At 36.5% G+C, this 12,500-nt stretch overlaps 1 protein-coding gene across 1 annotated transcript in view; it reads right to left on the minus strand.

Moving 5' to 3' along the window:
• Window positions 1-546: 546 nt before the first annotated feature.
• Window positions 547-12,500, minus strand: part of LOC137652784 (uncharacterized) — a 12,761-nt gene continuing 807 nt past the window's right edge. Inside the window, exon 2 of the mRNA XM_068386191.1 lies at window positions 547-1,004. Within this exon, the coding sequence (XP_068242292.1) occupies window positions 547-1,004 (458 nt within the window). The remainder of the gene's footprint in view (window positions 1,005-12,500) is intronic.

The raw sequence follows: 12,500 nt of genomic DNA on the forward strand, positions 1-12,500 counted from the left end.
GGTGTCAGACTATCGAGTGTAGGCATGCACCAGAGGCGTGAGGTCTGTGTGAATGATGAAGGGCATGCCTTCCTATAAATACTTAAAGTGACAGACAGCCAAGTGCGCCGCCAGCAATTTTCAGCCGAAGGTATAGCACCGAGATTCTGTTTGGAGAGTTTTCTACAGAAAAATACTGGTTGGTTGGACGACCCAATGACCACCTACCCGAGAACTGCCCCAATAGCCACGTTGCTCTCATCGGGTGAGATAATGAGAGGTGCACGTGGTTTGGGAAAGTATAGAGCCATCATTTGATCGGACATGCTTAGTGTAGCAAAGGGTCGCTTCTTGAAGGGAATCCTAATATCAGGTCTTCTGGCGTGCCCTTGAGCGAGACGTAAAAGAGGCTAAGAGTGTCAGGAATGGCTGGCAGGAAACATTGTTAATAGTTGATCATACCCAAGAATTCTTGTATTGCTTTGACGTTATAGGGCATGGGGAAGTTCTGCACAGTTGGTGCCATCACAGGGAGTTCGAGGCCTCCTTCAGGAGAGATGCCGTGACCTAAGAACGATACTTCGTTGGCGCCAAAGATACATTTGTTGTACTGGACAGCATAGCCTTTCTATTGCAGGCGGTCGAGCAGGATGCGTAGATGACGGACTGTTCCGCTTTCAAGGAAGAGAACAAAAGTATGTCATCCATGTAATATACACTAAAGGGGAGGTCCCTTAAGATACCATCCATTAGATGTTGAAAAGTGCCCCTGGCATTACGAAAGCCAAAACCGGAGTAATTGAAGGTGTTTGTACCGAAAAGGATGGTGATGGTGGCCTTGGGGATTTCTTCTGTGTTCATGGGCATCTGATAATACCCATTCAGGTGGTCGAGAATGGAGAAAACCTTTGCTTTGTGCCAGTAGGAGATCACATCAGCCATGGTTGGGAGACGGTAGTGATCTGGCTCTGTCTGCAGGTGGCTGTATCCCCCACATGGATGCAGAGAGCCATCTTTCTTCGGGACTATGTGTAACGGTGACGGTCATGGGTTTGACACCTTCTGGCAAACTCCTATTTCTTCTATTTTGGCAAACGTTTGTTTAGCGGCTGCCAAAGTATCTGGTGTCAGACGTCTGAATCTGGCGAACTCTGGGTGGGCCGTTTTATTGATATGCGGATAAATACCATGTTTCCTGCTAATTGTAGGCATTTGACGAAGTTTTGGACGGAGCTGCATGTGTAATAGTTAGAATAGTAATATTACATGTTTAAAACAAATGACGTAATATGTCATGTTGGTTGGAAGAGCTAACCCTGAGATTTGCTGTAGTCGTTCAAATTATAAACAGGATGTATAATGCAACCCTCGGCAAATTGACATTCTTTCTTAACGTCAACACATTGTCTCCTCGTGTGAAAGTTTGTGACGTCACCGGATGCAGGTGTCTTCCGATTCCGTCACGTGGCTAAATTAAAGCAAGCATACGATATCTGTGATATCGATAATTTATTCAGTTCATATCTAAACTTCACCAGAATTGGTCATGTGGACCAACACAGCTTCCTCCAGTGATGGAGATGTTTAACTCTGTTGTTTATTAAAAATAAAACTTAAAAACCATTAAGATGTATTCAGTAAACCATTTAAATACATCTGAAAACAACTCATACTCAAATGTGTGCTTAAGACAGTTGCACACCAATAAATGGTGGCAGCGGTTAAACTCTAAGACAGCGATTAAACTCTAAGAATTAGAGAAATATCTTCAAGACTTCAAAATAAATAGCTGTAAAACCAGAGAAATATCTTCAAGACTTCAACATAAAAGCTGTAAAACCAGAGAATGATCTTCAAGACTTCAAAATAAAAGCTGTAATACCCGATAAAGATCTTCAAGAACTCAAAACTATCTACAAGAATCTACAATTTTGACTAAGTCCAACGGAAAAGCTAACATCAACATATGTTAGTATACAACTTGAATCTTCAATCAACATCCTAGGAAACCCAAGGACTGGCGTTCAACAATTGCAAGACATATCCAGGAAGAACTACATTCAACAAGAAACTAGAACGAGACATCGCTAACAAAACATCAAGAGAGAGAGAGAGAGAGAGGACGTGTCGACTTCATATAAAGCTAAGTACAGAGATTTTGTATTCATTTCAGTTTGGGCAGTGAAGTGTAGTTATCACAAGTCGTTAGTCAATTATTACTGGGGTGAGTGAATTCCTAAACTTTGTTATAAGAAACTCCGAATTCTCATTTAGAATCTTTCTTTCTTTGTGCTAATTCCTTTTTCTTTCATAAACTCTTGGGGGGAAATGTATTGGGATTAGTAACATTGTTGGGGGAATTTTATTATACATATGCGTTTACGCAGTGGGCGTCTGTACTCATATAGATATTTTGATAGGATTGAAAGGGGTCAAAGAGATAGAAAAAAAAATACAGCAGTCATGGCTCCTCCTGTCAGCCCTACCCCTGGACCTAGTGGTGTAGGCCAGGCTAATCCTCCTCCAATTGTGACGCTTGTAAATGCCAGGTCAGCAATCCTTCCTTTTCAAGGTCGTGTCAACGGGTTATTGCCACAAAATGTGGAGTCATGGATTTCATCCGTTGATGCCCATTTAAATGCCAAACAAATCGTAGATCCTTTTGTATAATTACAAGAAGCTAAAAGTTTTATAGATTTTTCTAAGGGGGATGCGAGTGCGTATTTAAGAGGTGTTTCATTTCAGGAAGCAGTTACTTGGGATGATTTCAAAGTTAGGTTGCGCGCGATTTATGGGGGTGAGGAAGCTTTGGATGTAGTGTTAACGTTACGAAATACACTTAATCAAGCCACTATGAATCGGCTTAATGTTGTTGAGAGAGCAGCTCTCATAGCTGATAGGCTTAACGAATATCAGGACATTTTAGGTAATTCCACTTGGGTTACTAACGATAATATCTCCGTGAAAGATTTTTTACGATTAATGTATTTAACTTGCATGACACTTATGTTGCCTGAAGCTTTAGTGCGGTGCTTTGATAAGAAGTTAATGCCTGCAAGTACGGAATTGGATGTCTATAAACAGATAAAGAAACACATGTCCAAGTGTCCAGATCTCGATCCCGTGTTAACTCAAGTTTTTGCTAAGAATGAAACAAAACCACAAACAGTGAACGTAATTAACAATCCAGTAGCGGGAGTGACGTGTTACAACTGCAAACGTCAAGGTCACATAAGCGCAGATTGTAGAACGAAATTTTGTTCAGTTCACAACACAGCATCACATTCTTATAGTCAATGTTACGCGCGTAAGACACAACAATATCCTAGAAATACACAGTCAATTCCACAGTCAGCTCCATATGGAAATAAAAAGAAAAATCCTCATTTTAACAATAAGAAGAAACAACAAAATGTCAATGTAGTTCAGAGTCCGAAACAAACAAACACTTCTTCAAATATCGCTGAGCCTGGGCCGTCAAACCAGACCTCGCAAAGTCAGCCTAATTTTCAGAATGTGCAGAGCAAAGCAAATACCACATAGTTAACTCTAGAGGGGAAGAGAGTGATGTTGGGTCAAGGTCATTTATGTCAACATCAATAGTATTGAATAATCAATTTAATATTTTATCAGATAATTGTGAGACAATAGATTTTCCTATGAAACACACGGCCGAATTAAGTAAAACAGTGCATGCTCCCGTAGATTTGCAACGAATTCATACAATAATAAGCCAAAATGAGTTACGGCCAACCTTATATGCTGTAAATTTAGAACACAAATCCTTTACGTTATTTTTTGACTCTGGTAGTCCACGTAATATTATGGATTTGAAGACGCATCATTTGTTGTTTTCGAACTTTCCGATTGAAAAATCCGGAATGAGACTTTCAGGTATAGGAAATAATGAATTAAACGTCATAGGCATAACTCATATTCAGTTCAGAGTCGGTAATCGCACGTTTGCCGATACATTTGTTGTTGTGAAAAACATTAATATGTATCCAGCTGTAATTATAGGATACCCATCTATGGGAAATCAAAACATTATCTTAGCTCCTGCCAAGCACGGCGTGTATATCAAAGGGAAATTCTATAAGTCTTCTAATACTTTAAAGTCAGTTTTGGATAAAAAGGAGACGACAAATGTAACCGTAACGTACATTGAAGAACCAATAACTTGTTTCACTAATAAAGAAATAATATACGCGACCCAGCAGAATTCTCGTTCACCCGTAATATCATCTTGCACGCAATATATCGAACCAAACATACCTTCGAATTTAATAGTGCAAATAAAGAAAACACTACCGGGATCTGAAATATTAATCCTTTCCGATACTTTGAAAACTAACGGATTGTCTGTCACACAAGCTATTTATACAGTAGGCTCACATCAGCAATGTAATATCGAAGTCTGTAATCATTTAAATAACACTTTAGTAATTCACAAAAATCAACATATCTTGGATGTAGAAGTTTATAAACATCGTATTCTTACCGTTGCTGAAATCAATCACTCTCAATCAGTTGCGGATGAATCCCTTTTACGATCTATTAAAAATAAAATCAGTAAGGACATTCAAGACGAAGAAATTCAGCAGAAAATTTTTGAACTTTTTACTAAATAAGGTTAAAAGACAAGAAAAAAAATTATATATGTACCCTCGTACAGACTCCCTATTAAATTCCAGAATGAAATAAATGATGAAGTAGGTAAAATGTTAGAGGAAGGAGTCATTAGAAAATCAAATAGCCCTTATAATTTTCCTTTAACCCTGGATAGGTACGGTGGGTCGTTTGCGACCCCGAGCGTCAAAAAAAAACAGGTTTTTCTCACGTGACTCACCCCTGTGACTGAATTTGTGGGTGATCGACCTGCAGGAGGTGTCTCCCCTACACGCTCTAGTAGTGTCCAGATGTGCATTGCTGTAGCTGTACTCCTTCCCCGATTTCTGAGACGCGTCGGGGTCGTTCGCGTCCGAGTTTACCCTTCTGAGGTAGTTTGCATAATTATCAAAGTTATTACGTATTATGAAATTGTCGTAGAATGGTGCAACTTGTATAGGTTATCAGTTGTGGAAAGTCTTGGTGGATTGTTTGGCTACCATGTGCATGTTTTTTTTTTTAGTTAAAATGTCGTTCATCACCACGAGGACCATTTTACCGCGAGTGCCCCTTTTTCATTTTTTTTCATTTTTTTGCCAAGTCATTTTTCCGTAAGATATTGCCAAATAGTGTCGTAAAACTTTTGCTTGTTTAGTGTTGGAAAGTGTGTCTAGATGATCTGGCTACCCATGCATGACTTTGTTTTTGTCAGATACGACGTAGTTATTGGTATATTGGGTATTTAACTGCGGTTACCAATTTCTGTTTTTTTTCAATATTTGTAAAAATTACTACGTAGTAAGGAATTGCCGTATATTATTCATTTTTTTTTTCATGTTTATGTGTTAGAAAGTGTGCCTTGATGGTTGGGCTAACACGTGCATGTCTTTTTTTTTATCTGAGATGTCTTATATTAGAATGTCGGGCATTTTACCGCGAGTGTCCCTTTTTAATTTTTTTTAATTTTTTTGCCAAGTCATTTTTCCGTAAGATATTGCGAAATAGTGTCGTAAAACTTTTGCTTTTTTAATGTTGGAAAGTGTGTCTAGATGATCTGGCTACCCATGCGTGATTTTGTTTTTGTCAGATACGACGTAGTTATTGGTATATTGGGTATTTAACTGTGGTTGCCAATTTCTGTTTTTTTTTCAATATTTGTAAAAAATTACTACGTAGTAAGGAATTGCCGTATATTATTGATTTTTTTTTCATGTTTATGTGTTAGAAAGTGTGCCTTGATGGTTGGGCTAACACGTGCATGTCTTTTTTTTTTATCTGAGATGCCGTATATTAGAATGTTGGGCATTTTTCCGCGAGTGTCCCTTTTTATTTGTTTTGCATTTTTTTGCTTAGTCATGTTACCGTAAGGAATTGGCAAGTAGTGTCGCAAAACTTATATTTTTATAGTGTTGGAAAGTGTTTCTAGATGATCTGGCTACCCATGCCTATTTTTTTTTTAGCCAGATATGGCGTATATATAAGTATGTGTTCGATTTTCCTGTGATTGCCATTTTTTCGTTTTTTCCCATTTCTTTCAAAATTACTACGTACTAAGGAACTATCACAGAGTAATATTTCATTTATATGTTTATTTGTCGGAAAATATGCCTTGATGGTTTGCCTAGCACGTGGCTGAAATTTTTTTTTTCTGAAATGCCGTATATTAGAATGGCCATTTTTCCACGAGTGCCCCTTTTTATTTGTTTTGCATTTTTTTGCTTAGTCATGTTACCGTAAGGAATTGGCAAGTAGTGTCGCAAAACTTATATTTTTATAGTGTTGGAAAGTGTTTCTAGATGATCTGGCTACCCATGCCTATCTTTTTTTTAGCCAGATATGGCGTATATATAGGTATGTGTTCGATTTTCCGGTGATTGCCATTTTTTCGTTTTTTCCCAATTCTTTCAAAATTACTACGTACTAAGGAACTATCACAGAGTAATGATTCCTCTAGATGTTTATTTGTCGGAAAATTTTGTTTACTTTTTTTTGGATTGAATATCATCAAATTTTTTTAGCTAAAATATTGTTTTACATTTTTTTTTTCGATTTTATTTCCCTTCAAAAAAATTTTTTTGGGTCAGAATTTTAATTTTATAGTCGTAAGATAATCGACAATTATCCAGCAACCCACCATACAATTTTTATGCATATCCAATAATAATTAGATTAGTAAATAACACCTTGAAATTGACATACCCTTCCTACATTTCAAGTGGCAGATTAGGGAGTCTGAGTCAGTGTGGTTGGCGGCCATTTTGTGGACATATCCGAAGCGTAAGCTGCCCTATCTATATATATTCTTGTTCCCTATAGAATTTGTGATATTTTGGTATATTTTTACCTGCATAAATATCATATTATATATTAAATATATGTATTTTTTTACGAAATTTCCAAGTACTCAAAAAATTACCTTTAGATATGGCCCCTGATATAAATGTAATTTACAAAATAATGAAGATTTTTTTACATATTTCTATTTTAGGATAACATATGTTTATTCCCTAAAAAAATTAGCCACTTCCTATTTCATTTGGGTACCCAAAAAAATTCATGAAATTTGGACAATTTTTTTTGGCCAAAAAAAGTTACCCTTTTTTTCTCATTTCAGATCTTCACCTCCATGGGTCTGACTTCATCCAAAATACATCAAGATGTGTCCTAAACATTCAAGAATCAATTCCTAAAAGGATTTGTGTATATATGTATAAACTTTTTTTTTATGAATTTTTATGTCAGGTCTTTTTTTTTTTCTACTTAATTTTTTAAAATATTTATAATAAATAGTTTTTCTGCAGATGAGTAGTATTTATCTTTACAGTTGTTTTAAGCATTCATTGAAGTTTTTTTTGGCAAAAGAAAAAAGGAGGTTACTGCAAAAACTGATTTTTCAAGAATTTTTTTTGGCGTCGGGGTCGTTCGCGTCCGAGTATACCCTTAAAGGGGTGTCCGAGGACCGTACCTATCCAGGTAGTAGTTGTACCGAAAAAAGATCGAACATGGCGTATCTGCGTCGACTTTCGTCGTCTAAACGAGGAAACGATCCCTGATCGATTCCCAGTGCCATGTACTGACGATATTTTGTCTTTGTTAGGTCAGAATAAATATTTTACCAGTTTGGACTTACTTAAAGGCTTTCACCAGATATCATTAGAAGAAGATAGTATCCCATACACAGCCTTCAGCACAGCCAGGGGACATTATGAATTTTTACGGATGCCTTTTGGTTTACGTTGTGCTCCTATAACATTTACAAGAATGATTAACATAGTGTTTGGAGACTTGTTAGGGGATATATTGCATGCCTATATGGATGATCTTGTAATCTTTTCCAACACCTTAGAAGAACATCTACGTAAGTTAGAACTAGTACTACAGAGATTAAGACAACATAACTTAAGGGTAAAGATTAGTAAGTGTGAATTTTTCAAAACAGAATTAATATATTTGGGTTTCATGGTGTCAAGCCAAGGTCTTAAAGTAGTCCATGATAAGGTGTCGGCTATACGTAATTTTCCCATACCTACTAATGTCAAGGGAATACAGCAATTTCTGGGTTGTAGTGGATATTACAGGCTTTTTATACGCAACTATTCAATAATAGCCGCTCCTTTAACTGATCTTACGAAGAAGGGCGTATATTTCATATGGTCTGAGCAACATCAACAGGCGTTTAATACTTTGAAAGATGAACTGTGTAGTTCTCCTATCTTAAAATTTCCTGACTTCGGTAAGGAATTCTTCATTGCAACAGACGCCTCAGACTTAGGAGTAGGAGGGGTATTGCTTCAGCAATATGATAAACAGTTTTTCCCGATAGCTTTCTATTCTCGAAAATTGAGAACTTCCGAAAGTAAGTATGCAGTAATAGACAAGGAAGGACTAGCTATTGTTAATTCGCTAGTGCATTTTAAGTTCATAATTTACGGTTATCCCGTTAAGGTTCTTACTGACCATAAACCACTAACAGAGTTCTTTAAAGGCTTCAATCACAGCCCTAAACGAACTCGGTGGCATTTAATCATTCAAGATTTTGGCGCAAGAATCGGGTATTTACCTGGGAAAGCAAATATCATTGCGGATGCATTATCACGCAACCCCGTGTCATCTTGTACGGAGTCTTTAGCTGAATTAATAGATATATCAACATCCATGCCTATTGTAAAAACAATATCTGAACAAGAAGATTTAGGCTGGAGTGCTGAATTATTACAGACTGAGCAAAGAAAAGATCAGAAAATAGAAACAATTATAAATGCTTTGAAAGGCAATCATGAAGAAAAAGAATATATAAAGTATAAGCAGCAGAATTATATAATCAAAGATAATATTCTGTGTAGGACTGTGACAAGGAAAACCCGCAATACACCACATGTAACTAACGACCAGGTAGTAGTACCAATCTCACTTATTTCCACTGTCCTGAATTGGTTGCATTCAAATCCATTACATGGACACCCTGGGTTCTCATTAATGTCACAGAAAGCCAAATCATTGTTTTATTGGCATACAATGCTTACAGATATAAAAAGACACATAGCTAATTGTCGCACATGTCAGGAAAACAAAGGGCATACGAAAACACCTGTCAGCCTAGGAGCTTATCCTGTTCCCAATCAACCCTTTGAAAGAATACATTTAGATTTGTTAACAGGATTTTACGAGTCAGACAGAGGAAATAAGCACCTCTTAGTAATTATAGATGCTTTAACTCGATATACAGAACTAATAGCGCTTAAAACTAAAACTGCGATTGAATGCGCTAGGAAGTTTTACGAGTGTTACATTTGTAAACATGGAATTCCACACATGATAATCTCAGACTCGGGTGGTGAATTTAATAATCACTTTCTTACCTCATTGTGTGAATTCCTCAACATAAAGAAGATTAATACCATGATATATCACCCAGTGTCGAATGGGCTAGTGGAAAGAGCAAATAGGAAGATATTAAATATATTGAGGGTAACACTAGGGGGATCAGACCCCAAATGGGATATTGCAATACCGGCGGCACTGAGTACTCTGAATCATTCATATCATATATCAATTAAAATGTCACCGCATGAAGCATTGTATGGTACCCCAGTTAGAACACCTTTCCATGTATTAACGCCTACAACTAATCTATCAAATCCTTTAAAAGAATGTATAAATGCAAGTATAAGTCGATATGATATCCTTCGAAAGAATTTAGAAGAATCACAAATCATAATGAAAAGGAATCATGATAAAATAGCGAAACCAACTAAAACCTATACCGTGGGTGATAACATCTATATTCAAATCAATGTCAGAAAAGGGCTCAACTATAAACTAACACCTAAGTTTGAAGGCCCATTTAACATTTTGGAAACATTAACGGCCAATAGGTTTAGAATTCAAAACGTAGCCCAACCCACGGATGAGAGAATAGTACCATTGTCTCACATAAGAAATTAAAAAGAAAAGAGAGGAAAAGAAGTGAGGAAAAATTTTATTTTGTGTGACTAAAAGTTTTCTTTTTAATACAGGAGTAATTACATATATTTTTTCTCGTTACAGGTTTCCAAGATGAATTTTTTGTTGTTGGGAGTGATATTGTTTGCTCAGACATTTTTCTCGTATGGGATGAGTTCTAAGACTAAGAATATATATTTTAAATATGGCAATATAGTTGAAAGACAAGAAGACATTTTTATTACATCAACCAACGTAATTGTCGAAGTGCATATGCAAGCAATTTTTCTTCAAGAGAATGATGTCACTAGCTTAAGAACCGCCATTTCAAGGTTTTCTGCATCATTGGATGAGTTGCATAGGAGACATTTTCATTTGACTACTAAGAGTTTGCTTGGATCAACATTAAAAGTTGCAGAGATGCTATCTGATGACTTGAAAAATAAGACTGGTGAGACAGGATCTTTGGCTTATGACCTTTTGATGTGGACTGTAGGACACGAACATAAAGAAAGACGGAATCCGTTCATTTATGCTGCATTAAGCATCTTTGGGTCTGTTGCAAGTTTAGGTTTAGGACTTTCCAATCGTCTTAAAATTAGTAATCAAAATAAGAAAATTGAGTTCTTGACTCATAAATATGAATTGATTATGTCAGAACTAAGGGATCAGTTAGCTTCAATCAATAAAATTATGGATTTGTTAAATGAACATTCAGATAATATCGTTCAAATTATGGGAGTACAGGATTTGTTGGCAACATTAACGTATTATGATTCAAAGATAGATCACATACATAACAGAATTGCACATTTCATTGAGAAATCCAAGGATTATGTAGAAGCTATCACGTTAGCAACTAAAGGTGTATTGTCGCCCCATTTGTTGCCTATACGTTACTTAAAATTAGTTCTGGAGAACGGAAGGGATAAACTAGGCTATGTTCCTTTGTTAGACGAACATAGGTTAGAATTTTATTACAGCCTAATTACAGTAAACGTAGATAATAACAAGATTAGGATTACAATTCCCTTTGATTCTTCTGATGCCTGGCAATCTTACAGGATATCACCATTTCCGACTTTCATGACGAATCACTCAAATCCAGTAATATCCAGTTTGACAGGACACGTATTGATTTCCCCAGACAAGGAAACATATACGGTCATTAAAGACTTAAATCAATTAACTCACTGTTCAGACGCAATGGATAGAAAAATATGTACAGCTGACTCATTTGAATTCCGTAAAAATTTAATGGATTCATGCGAGTTAGGTATAGTGCTAGACGGTGCTCTCTCCCATACAAGTGAAAATTGTCTGGATAAGCTTTATCCCTTTGACAATAAAGAATTCAATTGCAGACTAAATAATGGCTCGTGGATACGATACGACAAGGACGGCTTCAATGTATCATGCCCTGACGGATCCACATCCTTCAACCACATCTTCGTCGCAGCAGATGGCTGTATCGGGACTTCCCCGAATTCCATGGTGACTGGCCTACGGACAATCATCAGAGAACGAGCCTACTTCGCGAACTTCACGTGGACCTCTACAATGCCAGCACTTCCTCTCTCTTACAACGGCCGTGTGGCAAAGCAGTTGATGAAACTTACCGAAAAGGACCACCTGTCACCGACTTATGAAGAAATTCTTCACCCCATAATACTGGCTAGTTTGTGTGTCACGGTGATGATATTTATCGCCGTGAACATCCTTGTTTGGCGTAGGTTACGGCACAGCAAGCAGCTACAAAGGAATGAGTTGCATAGCCCTGACAATACCCCCTACCTGATCCAGTTCAAAGCTGTATGAGTGGCCACCTCATTCGCTAAGGGAGTAATTTGTCGGGAAGATGTTTGTATGAAAAGCTGATTAGTACGCTAGTAATATGTAATTAAAGAAATTCTCTACATTTGCATTGTTAAAAATACATTTAAAACAACATTTAAAAAATAAATAAAATAAAAAAGGATATAAATCATTTTTTCTCTCGGCATCTAATAAAAGTATATAAGCCGGAATGTTAAAAAAAAAAGAAAAGAGAAAAAAAAAAAAAAAAAATATAATAAAATATATAACAGAATCTATGGGCATCTAATAAAATATATCAGCCCTATATATAAATATATATATATATGTACGAAACCGTGGTACGTGTACGTACCAGGAATTCGTGTTTGTGCACTAAAAATTGAGTATCTTGTTTCTGACAAAGGTAACAATTATTCTTTATCAAGTTACCGAATCATTTGTAAGTCAGAATTTGTTTTGTTTTTTGGTACCATGTAATCATTTGCTAGCAATGTACCATATATGTGATCTTGGTTTTATCATGCATTTTTCTTTTTGCTTTGGTAATATCTTTTTTGTATGCATTATTGTTATTATTTTTTAATGTGCCTATTTGGACATTCGTCCTCAGTTGGTTATGGCTAATGTTAAACAAAGAATAATACGTATGTCCA

This window comes from Palaemon carinicauda, chromosome 14, assembly GCF_036898095.1.
Source record: "Palaemon carinicauda isolate YSFRI2023 chromosome 14, ASM3689809v2, whole genome shotgun sequence".
NCBI lineage: Eukaryota > Metazoa > Arthropoda > Malacostraca > Decapoda > Palaemonidae > Palaemon > Palaemon carinicauda.